This window comes from Haliotis cracherodii, unplaced genomic scaffold, assembly GCF_022045235.1.
Source record: "Haliotis cracherodii isolate W230 unplaced genomic scaffold, xgHalCrac1.p SCAF_3, whole genome shotgun sequence".
Classification (NCBI taxonomy): domain Eukaryota; kingdom Metazoa; phylum Mollusca; class Gastropoda; order Lepetellida; family Haliotidae; genus Haliotis; species Haliotis cracherodii.
This window is the reverse complement of record NW_027266286.1, coordinates 18,723,552-18,738,982: the sequence shown is the minus strand read 5'-3', so window position 1 is coordinate 18,738,982 and position 15,431 is coordinate 18,723,552. Positions and strand designations below refer to the sequence as shown.

The 15,431-nt window shown below is 39.4% G+C and overlaps 1 protein-coding gene across 1 annotated transcript in view; it reads left to right on the top strand.

Moving 5' to 3' along the window:
* Positions 1 to 8,048: 8,048 nt before the first annotated feature.
* LOC139474449 (uro-adherence factor A-like) overlaps positions 8,049 to 15,431 on the top strand; it is a 39,688-nt gene continuing 32,305 nt past the window's right edge. The window contains exons 1-2 of the mRNA XM_071257480.1: positions 8,049 to 8,127; positions 11,873 to 15,096. Coding sequence (XP_071113581.1) covers positions 8,049 to 8,127; positions 11,873 to 15,096 — 3,303 coding nt within the window. The remainder of the gene's footprint in view (positions 8,128 to 11,872; positions 15,097 to 15,431) is intronic.

The following is a 15,431-nucleotide window of genomic DNA, read 5'->3' as shown; positions in this document are numbered from 1 at the left end:
TGGCTAATAGATGGTCTAGATTGGATGGCTACAGTCGTTAAATCGTAACTATCGTTCGGAGTTAAAGTTTTTGAGGCTGCATGATCAGAAATCACATTCTGACTGTCACTTTCATAATCTGGTAAGCGATGCTCTGATTGGTCGGATAAAAGGTCGTTCTGACATGACACCTAATGGGATGTCCTCAGATCTTTGTTTAGTGGTAGCGAGAACTGAGGTCTGATTTTAATGAGATTGGATAAAGGCCTGCATATACTTACCTATGTGCAAACCCTGCAACAATATGGAAGAAACAATCAACCCTGTAATTACCTGCACACGTATGACAAGAACTGTTTTTTGAGGCTAATCGTGAGATGATTCAGATATTCAGTCTAAACTTCCCATGGACATTCTTCATGTCTAACATGTTTACTATTGAGAAATAAATGTCGACACATGCCTGTATACAATTGTACATAATGTACATATGCATTTTTATATTTCTTATACTTTTTTATAATTTAACCGGTGTCACCGTTGAGGCTCCCACGCACGTGATCGTGAGAACTACAAACTACAACAAATATGACTTTCAACAAGTCAAAATATGGCATTTATTATATATTATCCATTCTCTGTCAACTAAAGTTCATTTCAAGGCATCAATAGAGGTAATTTGACCATGGTTGCTGTTAATAACGATGAGTTGTGCGATCTTCTGATCACTTCACACACGATTTTGCCAAAATTAATTAAACAATATTAAAAGGACTTTTGAATAAATTTAATAAAATAAGTTACTAACATAAGTCCAGATATACAATGAACACTTTTTATAACCAGACCGTGTAATTACATGATTTATTTGCATACTTCAGTATGGGTTTGTTGACATGGTATTTCCGGTGTTACACACTCATGGTAAAGTCTTTCGGTTTGGGGGAAAAAACATCAAAACTCATTATGGCGCGTTGTTTGGAAAAAAAGTGTGCACTATACTCAAGAAAATACATATACAGGCCAGAAACATTGAAAAAACTAAACTATCTTCATCATGCAGATGGCAGTAAGCATGCATGCATATTTTGAAAAGGGTTACAATTATATAAACATAAAAAAAGGGTACACTAACATATACTTCTCAAAATATGTGAAGGACCACCGGATTCTTAACAAGAAATATTTTGGGAATTAGGGTCGTATCTGTAATACCCTAAAGATATATAAAATGTAATTGTAACTTTGAGAAAGTTTCCGTGCACATTTTTGCCAGTTTAAATGTATGCGCATGTCCTTCCTTTATTTATTTGAAACTTCCTCCCATTTCTTCCTCTTAGTCTTTCTTTGTCTGTATTGAGATTACTGCCCATCGTCTGCTCTTTCCACAAGAAACCATACTGTTAGGGGTTGTCCACATTCGCCTTAAAGTACAGAGTTCCGTCGTTATTGCACCCTTCGGTACAGCGCTAACTCGGTTAGAGCGCGTGGTAAAGCATGGCTCCCAAAATTTACTAACATTTTCAATAAACTCAAGTTTTCCAATGACACGATGTTTTCCCCATCTCAGAAAACATTATCAGCTGATCACCGCGATCACGTAACACCGGAAATACCAGTCAACAAATCCAAACTGAAGTACGCAATTTAATCGTATTATAATAATATCAGGTAATATAAAAAAATGTTTATTGTTTATCTGGACTAATGTTTGCAATATATTTTTTTAAATCATATTCAAAATTTCATTCAATAATTTTTACAATAATTTCAGCGAAATGTTTTTTCGAAACTCTGAAATGTGCAATGTAGATCGTGTTAGGTAGGCAGAGCATGTATACTGTTTTGTTGGTCATCTACCACCTACGACTCGACCTTCGTTAAACCTCTGATCATCTATAACGCTCATCAATTGTTTGGATCCCAGAGGTAGCGTTGTAGCGAGGGATCACTGTATATGGGGGCAATGATACACAGCCAAATATCTCTGAAACATTAGTCTTTCTTTATAACTTCAAAAGGCTATAAAGTCATTGTTTGGGTAGATTTGATTTATTTTAGTGACAATGTTGAATGTACATTTCCAAGAGCTTTTCATATATCTATAACACATGGTATGGTTTCCAGAAGGGGTCACATGACCAGCCCTTAATGCATTATGGTAACAAATTACTTTTGAACCCGATTTGGACGTGCAGAGGATACTACCATAGTTAATGTATCATGCCATGACAGATTAACTGTAGTAATATGAAAGAATCAGTTTGTCCTCAACTTCTTTCGAGAATTGCTGTGTAGAATTTCATCCCTTTCGCCAGAAACCTATGATTGTGGGTTCGAATCCCGGTTCGCCCTGTTTATGTTTCTAGGTTTGTCAGCACCATCCCCATACATATTGATGCAAATGCTTAGTAAATGTCATGAATGAGCAGGTGCAATGATGTGGATTTATTTATCTATGTACATATACACATATATAAGAACTATGCTCCACTATGCTGTGATGCACTTCACCTGAAACATACTATTTGGAAAAGTGGTAATGTACAAACGATGGTCCCTTCAAAAGCCTGAAAAATTTTACTAGACCTTAGGATATTAGATATCAAAACATCTCCAGTCCATTTGTAACCTTCTCTAAGAGAGAGAGAGAGAGAGAGAGAGAGAGAGAGAGGAGAGGAGAGAGAGAGAGAGAGAGAGAGAGAGAGAGAGAGAGAGAGAGAGAGAGAGAGAGAGAGAGAGAGAGAGAGAGAGAGAGAGAGAGAGAGAGAGAGAGAGAGAGAGAGAGAGAGAGAGAGAGAGAGAGAGAGAGGTGATACGCGCACAGGCAGATGCATGGTGCTGACCAACCAAGAATCCTCTATCGGGCAAATCAGGGGATAAGAACCTACAATCATAAGATCCTTGCACACCCAAGGGACACAACTATGTGGTACCTTAGATGACTAGGTTACCCTGGGTATCCAAACAGAAACAGAAGTATTTCCTTGTAATCAAATCACTTTTATATCTGTTGTCATGATCAAGAAATAAAACACATCTTTCTCATTCCTGAAAATTATTTCATTCAATATTCAACTTGAACATGCTGGAAAGACCCCAAAAGGGCGCAATACATACTAGTGGTTGACAAATTGTTTCTTTCAGTTTACACAACTCAGGGAGAGACAGGAAGTCATTTTCATGTGTGTCAACATGGCTTTATCTGTGCCTCTACCGAGACCGATATTTGGCCCCAAGTTTGCAGCAAATATCAGTAAGGCTAAAAAAAAATAGTCTTGGTTCTCAGGCACCGCCCGCATTATCGGAAAGTGTGGCACACGTTTCGCTTTTATTTCCATTTTGAAAAAAACAAAAACAACTCCTAATACTTAAAAACAGTGCGATCCAATATAGCACACAGTTACTTCCCCTTATATGCGCACTGCTTTACTGCGCATTTCGTGTTATGGCAATGGCGGCAATAGGAGTTTGCATGCTTGTTTATGTAGGGAGGCCCTTTCCCAGGCATCTTACCAAGGCAAGAGAGTTAACTGACTTTAAAAGTCCAGTTTCCACCCTTGCCCAACCAGGCTGGAATTCCTGGGCTCGATCGTAGCGCCACCTGTGGCTATTATGAGTTATGTCCCTTCTAAGCCTCTCCTATGGACCAATCAGATTCCATCTTTTGTATCACTTGCATCTGCTTCAAACAAAATGGCGGCGCCGAGTCAAGACGATCTGTTCGAAACTTGAGATCTATATTGTGATAAAACGGGTCTTACATCGTGAAGGACATCAAATCACGTGAGCACCTTGATTAAAAGCATGAAAAGATTTGTAAAATATCTGTTGACAACGAGTTGTCTGTGGAATACAGCTTCCAGAAAGCCATCACATAAGTTATGACAGTACAGTATATGCAGAATAAAATTGAAATTTCTTAATTCTTAATTTGAGAATTTTACTGACATTTGCTGCAGACTTTGGTCTGAATATCAATCTCTTAACAGGTCTAGCTAAATCCCTGTAATAAGAGATGTGTATGCCTATCCAACACAATTCCTAATTGGTTGGGGCGGTCGGGTAGCCAAGTGGTTAAAGCGTTCGCTTGTCATGGTGGCACATATGCCTTGCAAATCCTGCAATCGACCGAAGTCTGCAAAATAGTTAACAAACCGGATTGCAATTTCATTGCACGATTTTGATTGGACTATGCATAGACTCATAAGTCCAGCCAGAATGTAACTCCATAATACCAGCCTAGTTCGGCAAGGGTGGAAAATGGACTTTGATAGTCAGTTAACTCACTTGCCTCGGGAAGATGTTTCCCAGGTTGATAGCACACAACTATTTATTTGGTCACATACTAGTTTGAACAAGCAAAAAAACAAAAAAACACTGCCTGTGAGCACTATATCTTCAAAAGTCATTGCCTGAGAACCAATTCTTTTATTTTCTTAACCCTAACAATTCCTGAATTGGAATTAAAAACCATCCATAGTCATGAGAACATAATAACTAATTTTATGGTCTTGAAGATGAAGAGGTAACATGGCTTAGTTTCAGATTATTGCATTGAATGCAATGCAACAAATATACAATGTTAAACTCTTAAACCTGCTAAATTTATAATGATATTTTCCAAATTTGCTTGCCTGGGGCACTCAGCTTGGAATCCTAGATAAATCCCTTATCAAAGATGTTCAGGTACACATGTCTTTTATATCATAAGTGTACTCAAGTTAAACTCTGCACTGAATTTGCCTGCTGCAACAAAATTAATAACCAATTAGGAGTGAGTGAGTGAGTGAGTATGGTTTTACGCCACTTTAGCAATATTCCAGCAATATCACGGCGGGGGACACCAGAAATGGGCTTCACACAATGTACCCATGTCGGGAATCGAACCCGGGACTTAGGCATGACAAGAGAACGCTTTAACCACTAGGCTACCCGACCGCCCCCAACCAATTAGGAATTGTGTTGGATAGGCATACACATCTCTTATTACAGGGATTTAGCTAGACCTGTTAAGAGATTGATATTCAGACCAAAGTCTGCAGCAAATGTCAGTAAAATTCCCAAATTAAGAATTAAGAAATTTCACTTTTATTCTGCATATACTGTACTGTCATAACTCATGTGATGGCTCTGGAGAGGCTGTATTCCACGGACACTGGGCCAATACAGAAGAAGAGGCTTTCATGGTTTTTAAAAGTAGTTAACAGTGGTTGTCAAATATTAGGCCATTTCAATGCATTTTATTAAGACAGGTTCAAGGCAGTTTTGAGCCTGTGCTGACCTCAGTATTCCCAAACAAGGCACGACTTCTTACAAAGGACAGAATCAGATATTTTATGAATGCTTCAATATCCTTTTCCAGGTTTAAACATGAGCTGAACTAAATAGGGCCACTGAAAAGTGGATTGATGAGCTGGATTGCACAAGTTTGTCTTTAGGGTTTATAGATTTTTGGCCCAAACATTTCAGCCAGCAGGTCTGAAAACAATATATTCTAATTTCAATGTATTTTTTTCTTTTGTGTTTTGAAGTTTTAAATGTAAATAAACAGGTTTTAATTATAGTAATTTAAATATTTAATATCTATTGATTATATATATTGACTGTGACAGTAATTGAGTTGATTTTTAACCCTTTACTTGTTTTTGGTCCGTAGAATATAAAAAAATCTGCTTTTCCATTTTAAAAAGAAAATCACATTAAAAGTCTGGGAGAGTTTGTTAACAATGTTTATACAGAAATGTCTGTTCTAGTGCCGCTTTGATAAGTATTTCAGTTATATCATGGTGTGTCTGCCTAATCATTTTTTTCTAATGTTGGAGGAAAGCCCAAAGTGACGAATGTTTGTTTGTTGTTTAACGCTGCACTCAACAATATTCCAGCTATATGACGGCGGTCTGTAAATAATTGAGTCTGGACAAGACAATCCAGTGACTGACATCATGAGCATCGATCCACGCAATTGGGACAACATGACATGCATCAAACAAGTCAGCGAGCCTGACCACCTGTTCCAGGTCTTCACGGGTCTTATATCAGGTTACCACCTTGGTGAAGGTCTTATATCAGGTTACCACCTTGGTGAAGGTCATTAGACCAGGAATCATATTCAGCTATTTCAGGATTCAACTACAATGAGTGAAACCTGGCATCAATAAGGAGTGCAACTCTGGATCTGTAAAGTGTATTGTGACACCTTGGTCGACTGGGCCAACCATGCCAGATACCAAGAAACAACTGACTGATTAGATCAGGCCCATAGAACAACCGAGCACTTGTCTCCGAATAAGATGTCATAAAATATATATATAACTAGGTCTCCTCACCAGGATGGCAACCGAAATTATATATACAGATGGTGTATAAACATGTTATATTATATTTGCATTTAACCTATACCATTACCACTTTGACTTGAAGAATAAATCTACCAATCTTCTTGTATCTTTAAAAGGGAAAATTGTGAATCTCAGTCACTGGACTGATTATAAGCAACTGATTATGCTTTTCAAAATTCCTTCTCCACTTTGTGCCAACAGAATGACCATGATTACACATAAAGGATGTGTTTGTCAGTAATATCTTATGTTCCTACGAGAAACATCACCCATTTAACATTCTCAGAGTGACAACAGAGAGCCCCTTGCAAAAACCTCTCATGCAAATGGTTACAAGTCTATTCCTAGATAGTACAACCGACACTTAATACAACTATAATTTGAGATTTTCTTATTCAGGATATGGATATTCCTACATTGCCTGATACGTTGGATGGTAGTTATTGAAAAATATTATTGTTTGATTTCTTTTCCTGTTGAACGTACTTGTTTGTATCTGGTAGGCGAATCTCAATGTATCACAGAGCCCAACGGTTCAACTTCGTGCTCAGTGGTAGTGAACTTTGCGCATCACCGACAATATATTACGTCATGGATTCGGCCCTGTGAGGAGCACGTCTCAAAATATTTTTAATCACGTGACGATCAGCCAATCAGCGCGTGTGAAAGTTTTCTGCCATAATTATTACCGGGGATGTGATAACAGAAAACAAGGATAAAATCTCTGTTATTCAGCGGGTACGTGCGTGACGGAAAGGTAAACTGTCGTTAAATAACTGCATGCATGTCTTATGTCGTTACGTAAACAAACGTCAATGATATATTTTCAAATCATATAATGCTTGACGCAAATAAGTAAAAATATATATCAGATGCCACGCCCTTGATGAATGATCTTCGGCAGTATTATTAATTACATATTGTTTTGTAGTCTAGAAACGCAAAGGAAACAATTTCTTCTCGGAATTACGTTACACATTAATTAGTGGGCTTACAAATTGTCACGCTAGTTGTCACACACCATAGGTCACATACAAATTGTCACACTCATTTTCACACACATATTCCGTGCCACCTGTCACCCGTTGTAACACATGCAAAGGCAAGTCAGTTGATCACCTTAAAAAACAGGGAACATCAAACATCACCTCAGTCCAATATGTGTCAAATCTGGAAATGTGCCCCACATGTCTACACAACTCCAGATAAGCTGCGTATTTGCGTAAAATACCCCAAAAATATTCAAAGCCAAAGACTTTCAATTAACTTTCCTACAGAAATGCATGCATGAAATGGAAATCTCGATTGTTTCAAAACAGCACGCGTCAATACCCAATAAAACTTCTTCAGCATGGGTACAACGGAGCTACTTTCCGAAACACAGTTACGAGATGATTTACTCTCCGATTCAAGCATACATTTAGAACCGTTATATTACATCTAAAACATTATTTCATTTGTTATAATCACAAAATGTTTACTCATTTTGGACAAACCCAATACAAATAGAATAGAATAGAGTCATGAATAGATGAGTGAAAAATGATATTGGTTACCCATTGAAAAATGTAATAACCCAATTAAAATTGCTAAAAACATTATCTGGAGCTCTGTGTCTACCTTAAACTCTCCGTATGAACTTGTCCTTATTTATCGCACCTACTTCTAACACACCAGCAGTAAGATCAGCTTGTGCAAGTCCATGTATGTTGTAGGTGCTACTGAAACATGGGGAAGCCAAAGATAAAGGTTCAGAGAAGCCAGCGGAAGCAGAGATTTTCACCCAGGAAAATCACCAGCAGACAAGGTACAGGAGTCCCACATGCAATGATCAGTGTTTCAGTTAATTGGCCAACAACTCTAACAAATGTTGATAATACTTATGAGGTACCTCTGCGTTTCCATCTGCTATACTTTAAACTATAGAGTAGTACTTGTTTGATTAGCCCATGTAATTGAAACACCATTATTCAATTGTTTGTCCTATGTGAATGTTTCCCAGGTTCATGCTTGGTTCAGTGAAGGGACTTATGGTTTGTATATTCCTGAACTTACAGGGGTTTGGGTTTGTTTATGGGATTCAAATTGAATATTTGCTAATTTCATTCTTAACAAACCAGGGGCGGTCGGGTAGCCTAATGGTTAAAGTTTTCGCTAGTCAATCAAAAGACCCGGGTTCGATTCCCGAGATGGGTACAATGTGTAAAGCCCATTTCTGATGTCCCCTGCCGTGATATTGCTAGAATATTGCTAAAAGCAGTGTAAAACCTCATTCACTCACTTAACAAACCAACCAACCAAATAAGCTGGAACATGAAACATTTGATTTTGTACATGGCCCTCAATGAACAGTTTTGAAAGTGAGTTTTGATTCAGATGCTGTAAATTTTGAAATAAACGCGAGCGTGAATTAAATGCGAAAAATGTAAGTGGTCTTTGCTCGCATGATTAAACATCGCATTCATATCAACAATAAGACATTTTGGATAGCAGGGTACTTTGTTATACCATATAAGTATACTGTAAATCTTGACATAAATGCATCTTCAAATTAATACGACTGCTGACCTCAAGCTAAAATGGGACTCAATATCAGTGCAACTCCCCCCAACCCATCCCCAGTGGAATGATACACATCCTAACCTTAATCCAATCAAACAGCAAATAGCATGGCTTATAATTAGTGCTGAGTAGAGCTCTTCCATAACAATAAACAGTGTTTTCCTTATATGTTTATTCTGTTGACTGGCATTAAGGAAATTCAAATGCAATAAAATAATTGAACTAACAACAGTTCACTGATTGGATTGCGGAGATGGTGTCAACAAACTTGAAGGCAGATGACAAGAAAAGTGTGATGAAGCCTATTGGTGCACCTTGGGTCATGTCAGCCATTGGCGAAGTGTTTCATGGGTGGCATCTGTCTGGACTGCTGGGGTACTCAATGATGCCTAGTTTGACACGAGTGTGTATAACTCTTGACCCCAGCAGTGATAACTCAGCAGATGCCTGCTGTGTAATTCCTATTCTTTGAATGATTTTGTTATATACTGCTGCTCAATAACCCATGTTTGTGTTTATATTCAAGTTGGTATTTCCTCTATTCAAAGTGTGCAGTGAAGTTGTCTTATTGTTGATAGTCATTTTGGAGACATAAATGCAAAGTTTCATATATGTGAACAAAGACAACTTGCATTTTTCACATTTAATTCATGCTAGTGTTAATTTCAAGATTTACAGTATATTGTTACTGGTCTTAATTCACATGAGTATTTGGTTGTGGTTTGGTGTATATTTTATTCCCTACAACCCTTCATGATGGTGTCCTCTCCCTCTCAATCAGCCTGTCACAAGTGTGGCAGGTTCAAGATTTCCGGCAACCCTCGTCACAAGTGTTGGAAATGCAGAGAGCCTTCTTGTACTGAAGACGATCATTGCACTATTTGGCTCCCACTCTCCAAGAAGGCATTCTACAAGTTCACCGATGCTCTCACCAAAGCCAAGAGAAAAGATGCAGCCAAGAATAAGGTGGATGACATCATGTCGCAGTCTGACAAGCTGACCCCTCCCCCCCAAATATCTGACATTTCCGATCGCCTGAGATTTGAACTCTATTTGAATCTCGTTTGCTATCACTAGACTTTCGGTTCTGTCACTAGAGGTAGAACGGCTGAAATGACTTGGTTCCGACCAGACACTGAAGAATCCATCAGACAAGAGACCGTGTGGGGGAACGTCTATGGTAAGCTCAACCATCTGTATTCCATTAGCCATCCACCTTACCCTCACGGGAGGTGGGACTGTCAAGGTCCCTGCATGGATCTACTGTTAAGGAAGCCACACAATCACAGAAACTGCAAACGTTTTATTGACTCACAGTATACCGTTAATGACAAGACTCAGCCACCGTAGGTACCCACATGGGTCGCACGGACCCCGGGGATCGTCTGCCGAGCATGGAGCCGGCATCTCAACATCATGAACCCCGTAACGTTACCCCACAGCTGTCCGGTAAACAGCTCTTACCAGAATCATGGACGCTGTTAGATGACAAGCCACACGGACACCACACGGATCTATTTACCCACCCATAGCCACACTATTTTGATGAGACTCCCCCAGCGGCCTCCCATACTCAGTCAGACACTGAGGATGATTACCAGGAGGAACAGACTCAACCCCCAGGGGAGTTTGGCCCTTCCTTATCCTCTGTGGATTTATTGGAAACTTTGTATCAGTTTATGCCTAATGTGACTCCCTGCATGGACCAGTTCAGCCCATCGTTGATGCCAGAGTATGCAGGTTGCCAATGCCCCTGTATTATCCCTCAACGCTTCGGATATCCAGGTATAGGGATACTTCTGATTGAAATTTCCGCAATATAACGGTAGTTCTAGTGAAAGTATCACATATTGAATGATGATTTCACTATACAATTTTCAAGTCTTCTGGAAATGGTTTGGACACTACATCTCTCGGGGATTTGGATCACTTATACGATGGAAGCACAAGGATTTTATCCTTTTCTTAACAACTTAATCCCTCGAAGTAAGCGGGGGGAAAAGTCACTTTCGGTTAGTGAACTTTACAAGATCCACAGAAGTCTAACAGATTAACTCCTCTATTTCACAAGAAGGAGTGGGTACCCTGTTTGATATGATGAAGAAATTAAGAAAACCATCACATTCCTAGGGATTATGGAACATATCTCGATCTGAAACACTAACAGGTGGAACCCGCCACCAACCGTGGGATTTAAGCAATTATTATGAGTCAAGAGAAGATAACATATGGATTTTTAGGGTAAAAAATTATTTATAAATACTTATCCTGTCTCATATACTAAAGCGGTCACACCAGCTGTAACCCCTTCCCCTGTTTCGATCAAACTAAGTATGGTAAAGGTAAGAGTGATGAGTAACTGGTCTTGGTCACTTGCTCCATATGGAGTCCAGGGGTGCGTTTTGGTGAGATGTTTTCTGTTCTCCAGGAAACACAGAGTTGTTTCCACTACCTCTGAAATGAGTAGAGATAAGTATGAGTCAGGATACATATAAATAATAATATAACCCTAAAAAATACATTTTAAACAGTGTAATCAATATTTTCATGTGTGATGTTCTCTTCTGACATTGTCTGATAACCAGGAAAAGGCAAACACATTAACATGTGTTTTACTTCTGCTCCCATGCACTACTGTGACTTAGTAAAGAATTACCACCATCATTACAAAGATCAAAATAAAGTAAGCTGCAACCATTGTTGTACCGAGTCTTTGATAGACATTTTGAAATTAAAAGAACATGAACACATGACACTTTCTTATGGGTAACAACTTCTTTTATTCTTTGTAACAAAGTTTCAGGTCCAGAGATACTTCTTGCCCCATGATCTGGTGATGAGTAAAAAGAAAAGAAGAAAACAAAGTATGAAAGAAGTTGTTATCCATAAAAAAGTTTTATGTATTCATTATGGTACCACTCATGAAACTCATGAAAATTTTATTCAATTTGCCTTTCTGGTAGAAATATCCATGATATTTTATGTTGTAGATGATGTCGTTAACATAACGATACACAGTCTGAGAGAGAGGGAACCATCAATATCTGAAGATGGATCTAAACGCCACAGTGGAGTATCTAACCAGCCTCATAAATGTCCACAAGGGAAAGGGAATACAAAAGTAGAACGCAAGGAGCTCCCAGGACAGCAAAGATGTAAAGATGTCAAAGTGAAATTGATCACCACTTCCTCCAGTCTTACTTCTGCCCAAAGCTCATCCAGGTCCTTCAATGACACCTACAAGGAGTATGTGCAAAAGCTCAGACATGTCAGACCAATGAAGTCCGAGGAGGGTTCATCCATGAGTTTCAGCTCAGGGTCAAACTGTGTCCATTTAATGACTTCAGATGCTGTGTCAGGAAAGAGGAGTTCAGATGACAGAGATGTGGAGGTTGAGGAGGAGGTGTCTTCACCATCACATGCCATGGAAGATATGGAAACAACGCCTGCATCTCCCACAAACACACAGCATAAAATGTGTAAGAATGTTCCTGTATCAAGGCAGAAGAAACAAAGTAAGAAAAAACCTATAATCAGCTCAAAAGCACAGAACAAGAGCAGTTCAAAACAATCAAGAACAACTACAAGGGTTCAGAATAAGAATGTTAAGGAGTATTCAAGATATTGCCAGCAGCTGCCAGGTATCTCAACTGTGTCCTCCTCATACACCACTGATCAGTCGCTTTGCAGACTTGCTAGAGTAGATGTTTTGTCAGAACATTCATCAGACAGAATACTTCCTGCACGTGCACCACAGCAAGGATGTGATAGTGGGGTCAGCTTGCCAGAGAGTGTCATTTCGGCCCGTGAACCAGCTCGAATTCTGCTCAACAGGGGAAGGGTTCCGGTTGCTGATGCAGGTGTGCAAGTTCAGTTTGACCACATGTCTCCAGACTTTCAGGTTTGTGTTGATGTGGAGTCCAGTAAAAGATTTATTATTGAAAATGGAGCAATAGAAATATCCTCAGACAAAGATTTAGGTGGGTGTAAGAATAGTCATTTGTCAGATTTAGTCATTTTGGAATTAGAGAAGCAGAAACGAAATGATGTTGAAAAAGACAGACAACCTTCAGGATCAAATTATGTTTCCAATGCCTGGCAACCTTCAGAACACATGCACACTGACAGGAGTCCTGCAGGATCAGGAGAAAACATGGACACAGACAGGAGACCGACAAAATCAGAAGACAACCTGTTCATTGACAGCAGACCTACAGGGTCAGAAGAACTTGTGTCCAGTGTGGGGAAGATATTGCCATGTGATCTTGATTCCTTCTTGTTTTCTAGTTCAGAATTTGGGTCTGATGTTGAAGCAGTGGACGAACCTGCCTCAAAACTGACCTTGCCAGTTCTTCGCTCTTTACACACAGAGGAAAGATCGATTTGTGTACAGACAAGACTGAAAGCAAGGAACAAGAGAAGAAGTAGTGTCACAAATATTGATCAGAACCTTCTGAACCAACAATCGAGAATGAAGAAACCTACTCGCAGTGCAACAGGAAGTTCAGAATTTCAGGCACCATCTGTTTCTAAAAGAAGACGGCAATCTCAGAAGCCTGGTACTAGTCCTTTAGAACTCAGTCTGGAGACTGAGCAGAAGGCAACTTCCTTTGAAGCATCTTGTGATAAAAGTGAGAATATATCTCGTAGACTGGAGTCCAGTTGTTGTAGTTCTTCTGTAGCACCAGTGGATGAGAACACAAGTGAAGTGGAATCATCAAGTTCATGTAACAGCATCCTGGAGTTAACATCAAAATCGCTGAAGGGAAAAAAAGACGTACCAGATATCAAATCGAAAGGACTGTTGAGTACAAAGCACATTACTGAAACATGCTCTGTTTCTGCAGTAGAGGCTGAGGAGGCAGAGGCAACCAGTGCATCTACAGAGTCTGTTGTTCCTCCCTTAGCCTCCCCCTCTAACTCAACTTTGTCAGAGGGTATGGCAAGTGGCCTGACTGAACTCACTGGTTTGGACAGTCTCCCAAGGACAGAGGGGTCAAACTCTGGGTGTGAAGGAAAAGGATGCTCAGAGTCTGCTCTAAGTTGCCGTGCTCATCAATCTGGGAGAAAAAATCAAAAGCAAAAGGTGAAAAAACAAAGAGCATGGAGGAGAAGTAAATCTGTCTTCAATGTTTGTAAGCTCTCAGATCAGTTGGATGAATGCTTCAGCTGGAGTGAGAACTCACCTGAGGTGTCAACGTCATCTTGCAAAACCCTGAAACTCATTAAAAACACATCTACCATTGAGATGGATGAAACAGAATGTAAAATAAGCCAGAATTGCACAGAATGGTACAGTTCAGGAGACGAACTTTTTCTTGCAGAAACTCACCTCAGAAACAGGGAGAGTCATGACCGGAAGTCTGTCTTGCAGCCTGTAGATGATTCAGCCTTGACCAAGGATACAGATGACAGAGCTGTGGAGGTAGAGGAGGTGTCTTCACCATCACATGCCATGGAAGATATGGAAACAAAGCCGGCATCTAGTACAAAAACAGAGCATAATATGTGTAAGAATGTTTCTGTGTCAAGGCAGAAGAAACAAAGTAAGAAAAATCCGATAATCAGTTCAAAAGCAAAGAACAAGAGTACTTCCAAACGAATTCAGAATAAGAATATCAAGGAGTGTTTAAAATATTGCCAGAACACATCTACCATTGAGATGGATGAAACAGAATGTAAAATTAGCCAGAATTGCAAAGAAAGGTACAGTTCAGAAGACGAACTTTTCCTTGCAGAAACTCACCTCAGAAACAGGGAGAGTCATGACCGGAAGTCTGTCTTGCATTGCAAGCCTGCAGTTGATTCAGTCTTGACCAAGGATGCAGATGATCTTGATACTGTGGTTTCTTGTCAGGAGAGCTTTGATTGTGATTTAAGAGATAGAAATGGCCAAGATAACAAGCGAGATCTGAATACTGATGAAACTGTAACTGACATTGACATCATGCCTTTCAACATTCTTAATGATACATCTGATAGAATGACAGTGGACTCAGCAACAGGAAATAATGATAGATGTGACTTGAGAGAAGATGTCACCAAGGAGATGGCTGAACCTCAGGACTCCAACTCCAGTCCAAGCGCCATTGTGTCCCCGAAGATACCACCGTTGAACTTGAACACTGCGTCCCAAATGCGGGTGGTGCAGTACAGCAGCAGTAGCTCAGAGGAAGGAGGTGACATGCTTCACAAAACAGTGGAGACAAAAAAGGTATGTGATCAAGTGTTTAAATGGCATGTCGAAGTGATACACATAAGGGAACGACCACTTGATATTGTGGGGGAAGGGAGGAGCATCTGGGATTTTGTATAGAGATAGGTGTTTTTTTCAGCTACGTCTACAAAATCATATATATTATTGTTTACAACTATGAGCCTGAGATTATTTTTTAGGAAAACACCTTGCAACAATGTCATTTTTCTGGCAGGCAATTTCTTTATATTTCAATAGTCTGAAGCATAATCATTTTTTTCAAGAATTTTCAGGGACAATTTATTTTTATCCATAAAATCACTGGCACCCGTCAGAATATCAAATGATCGGTC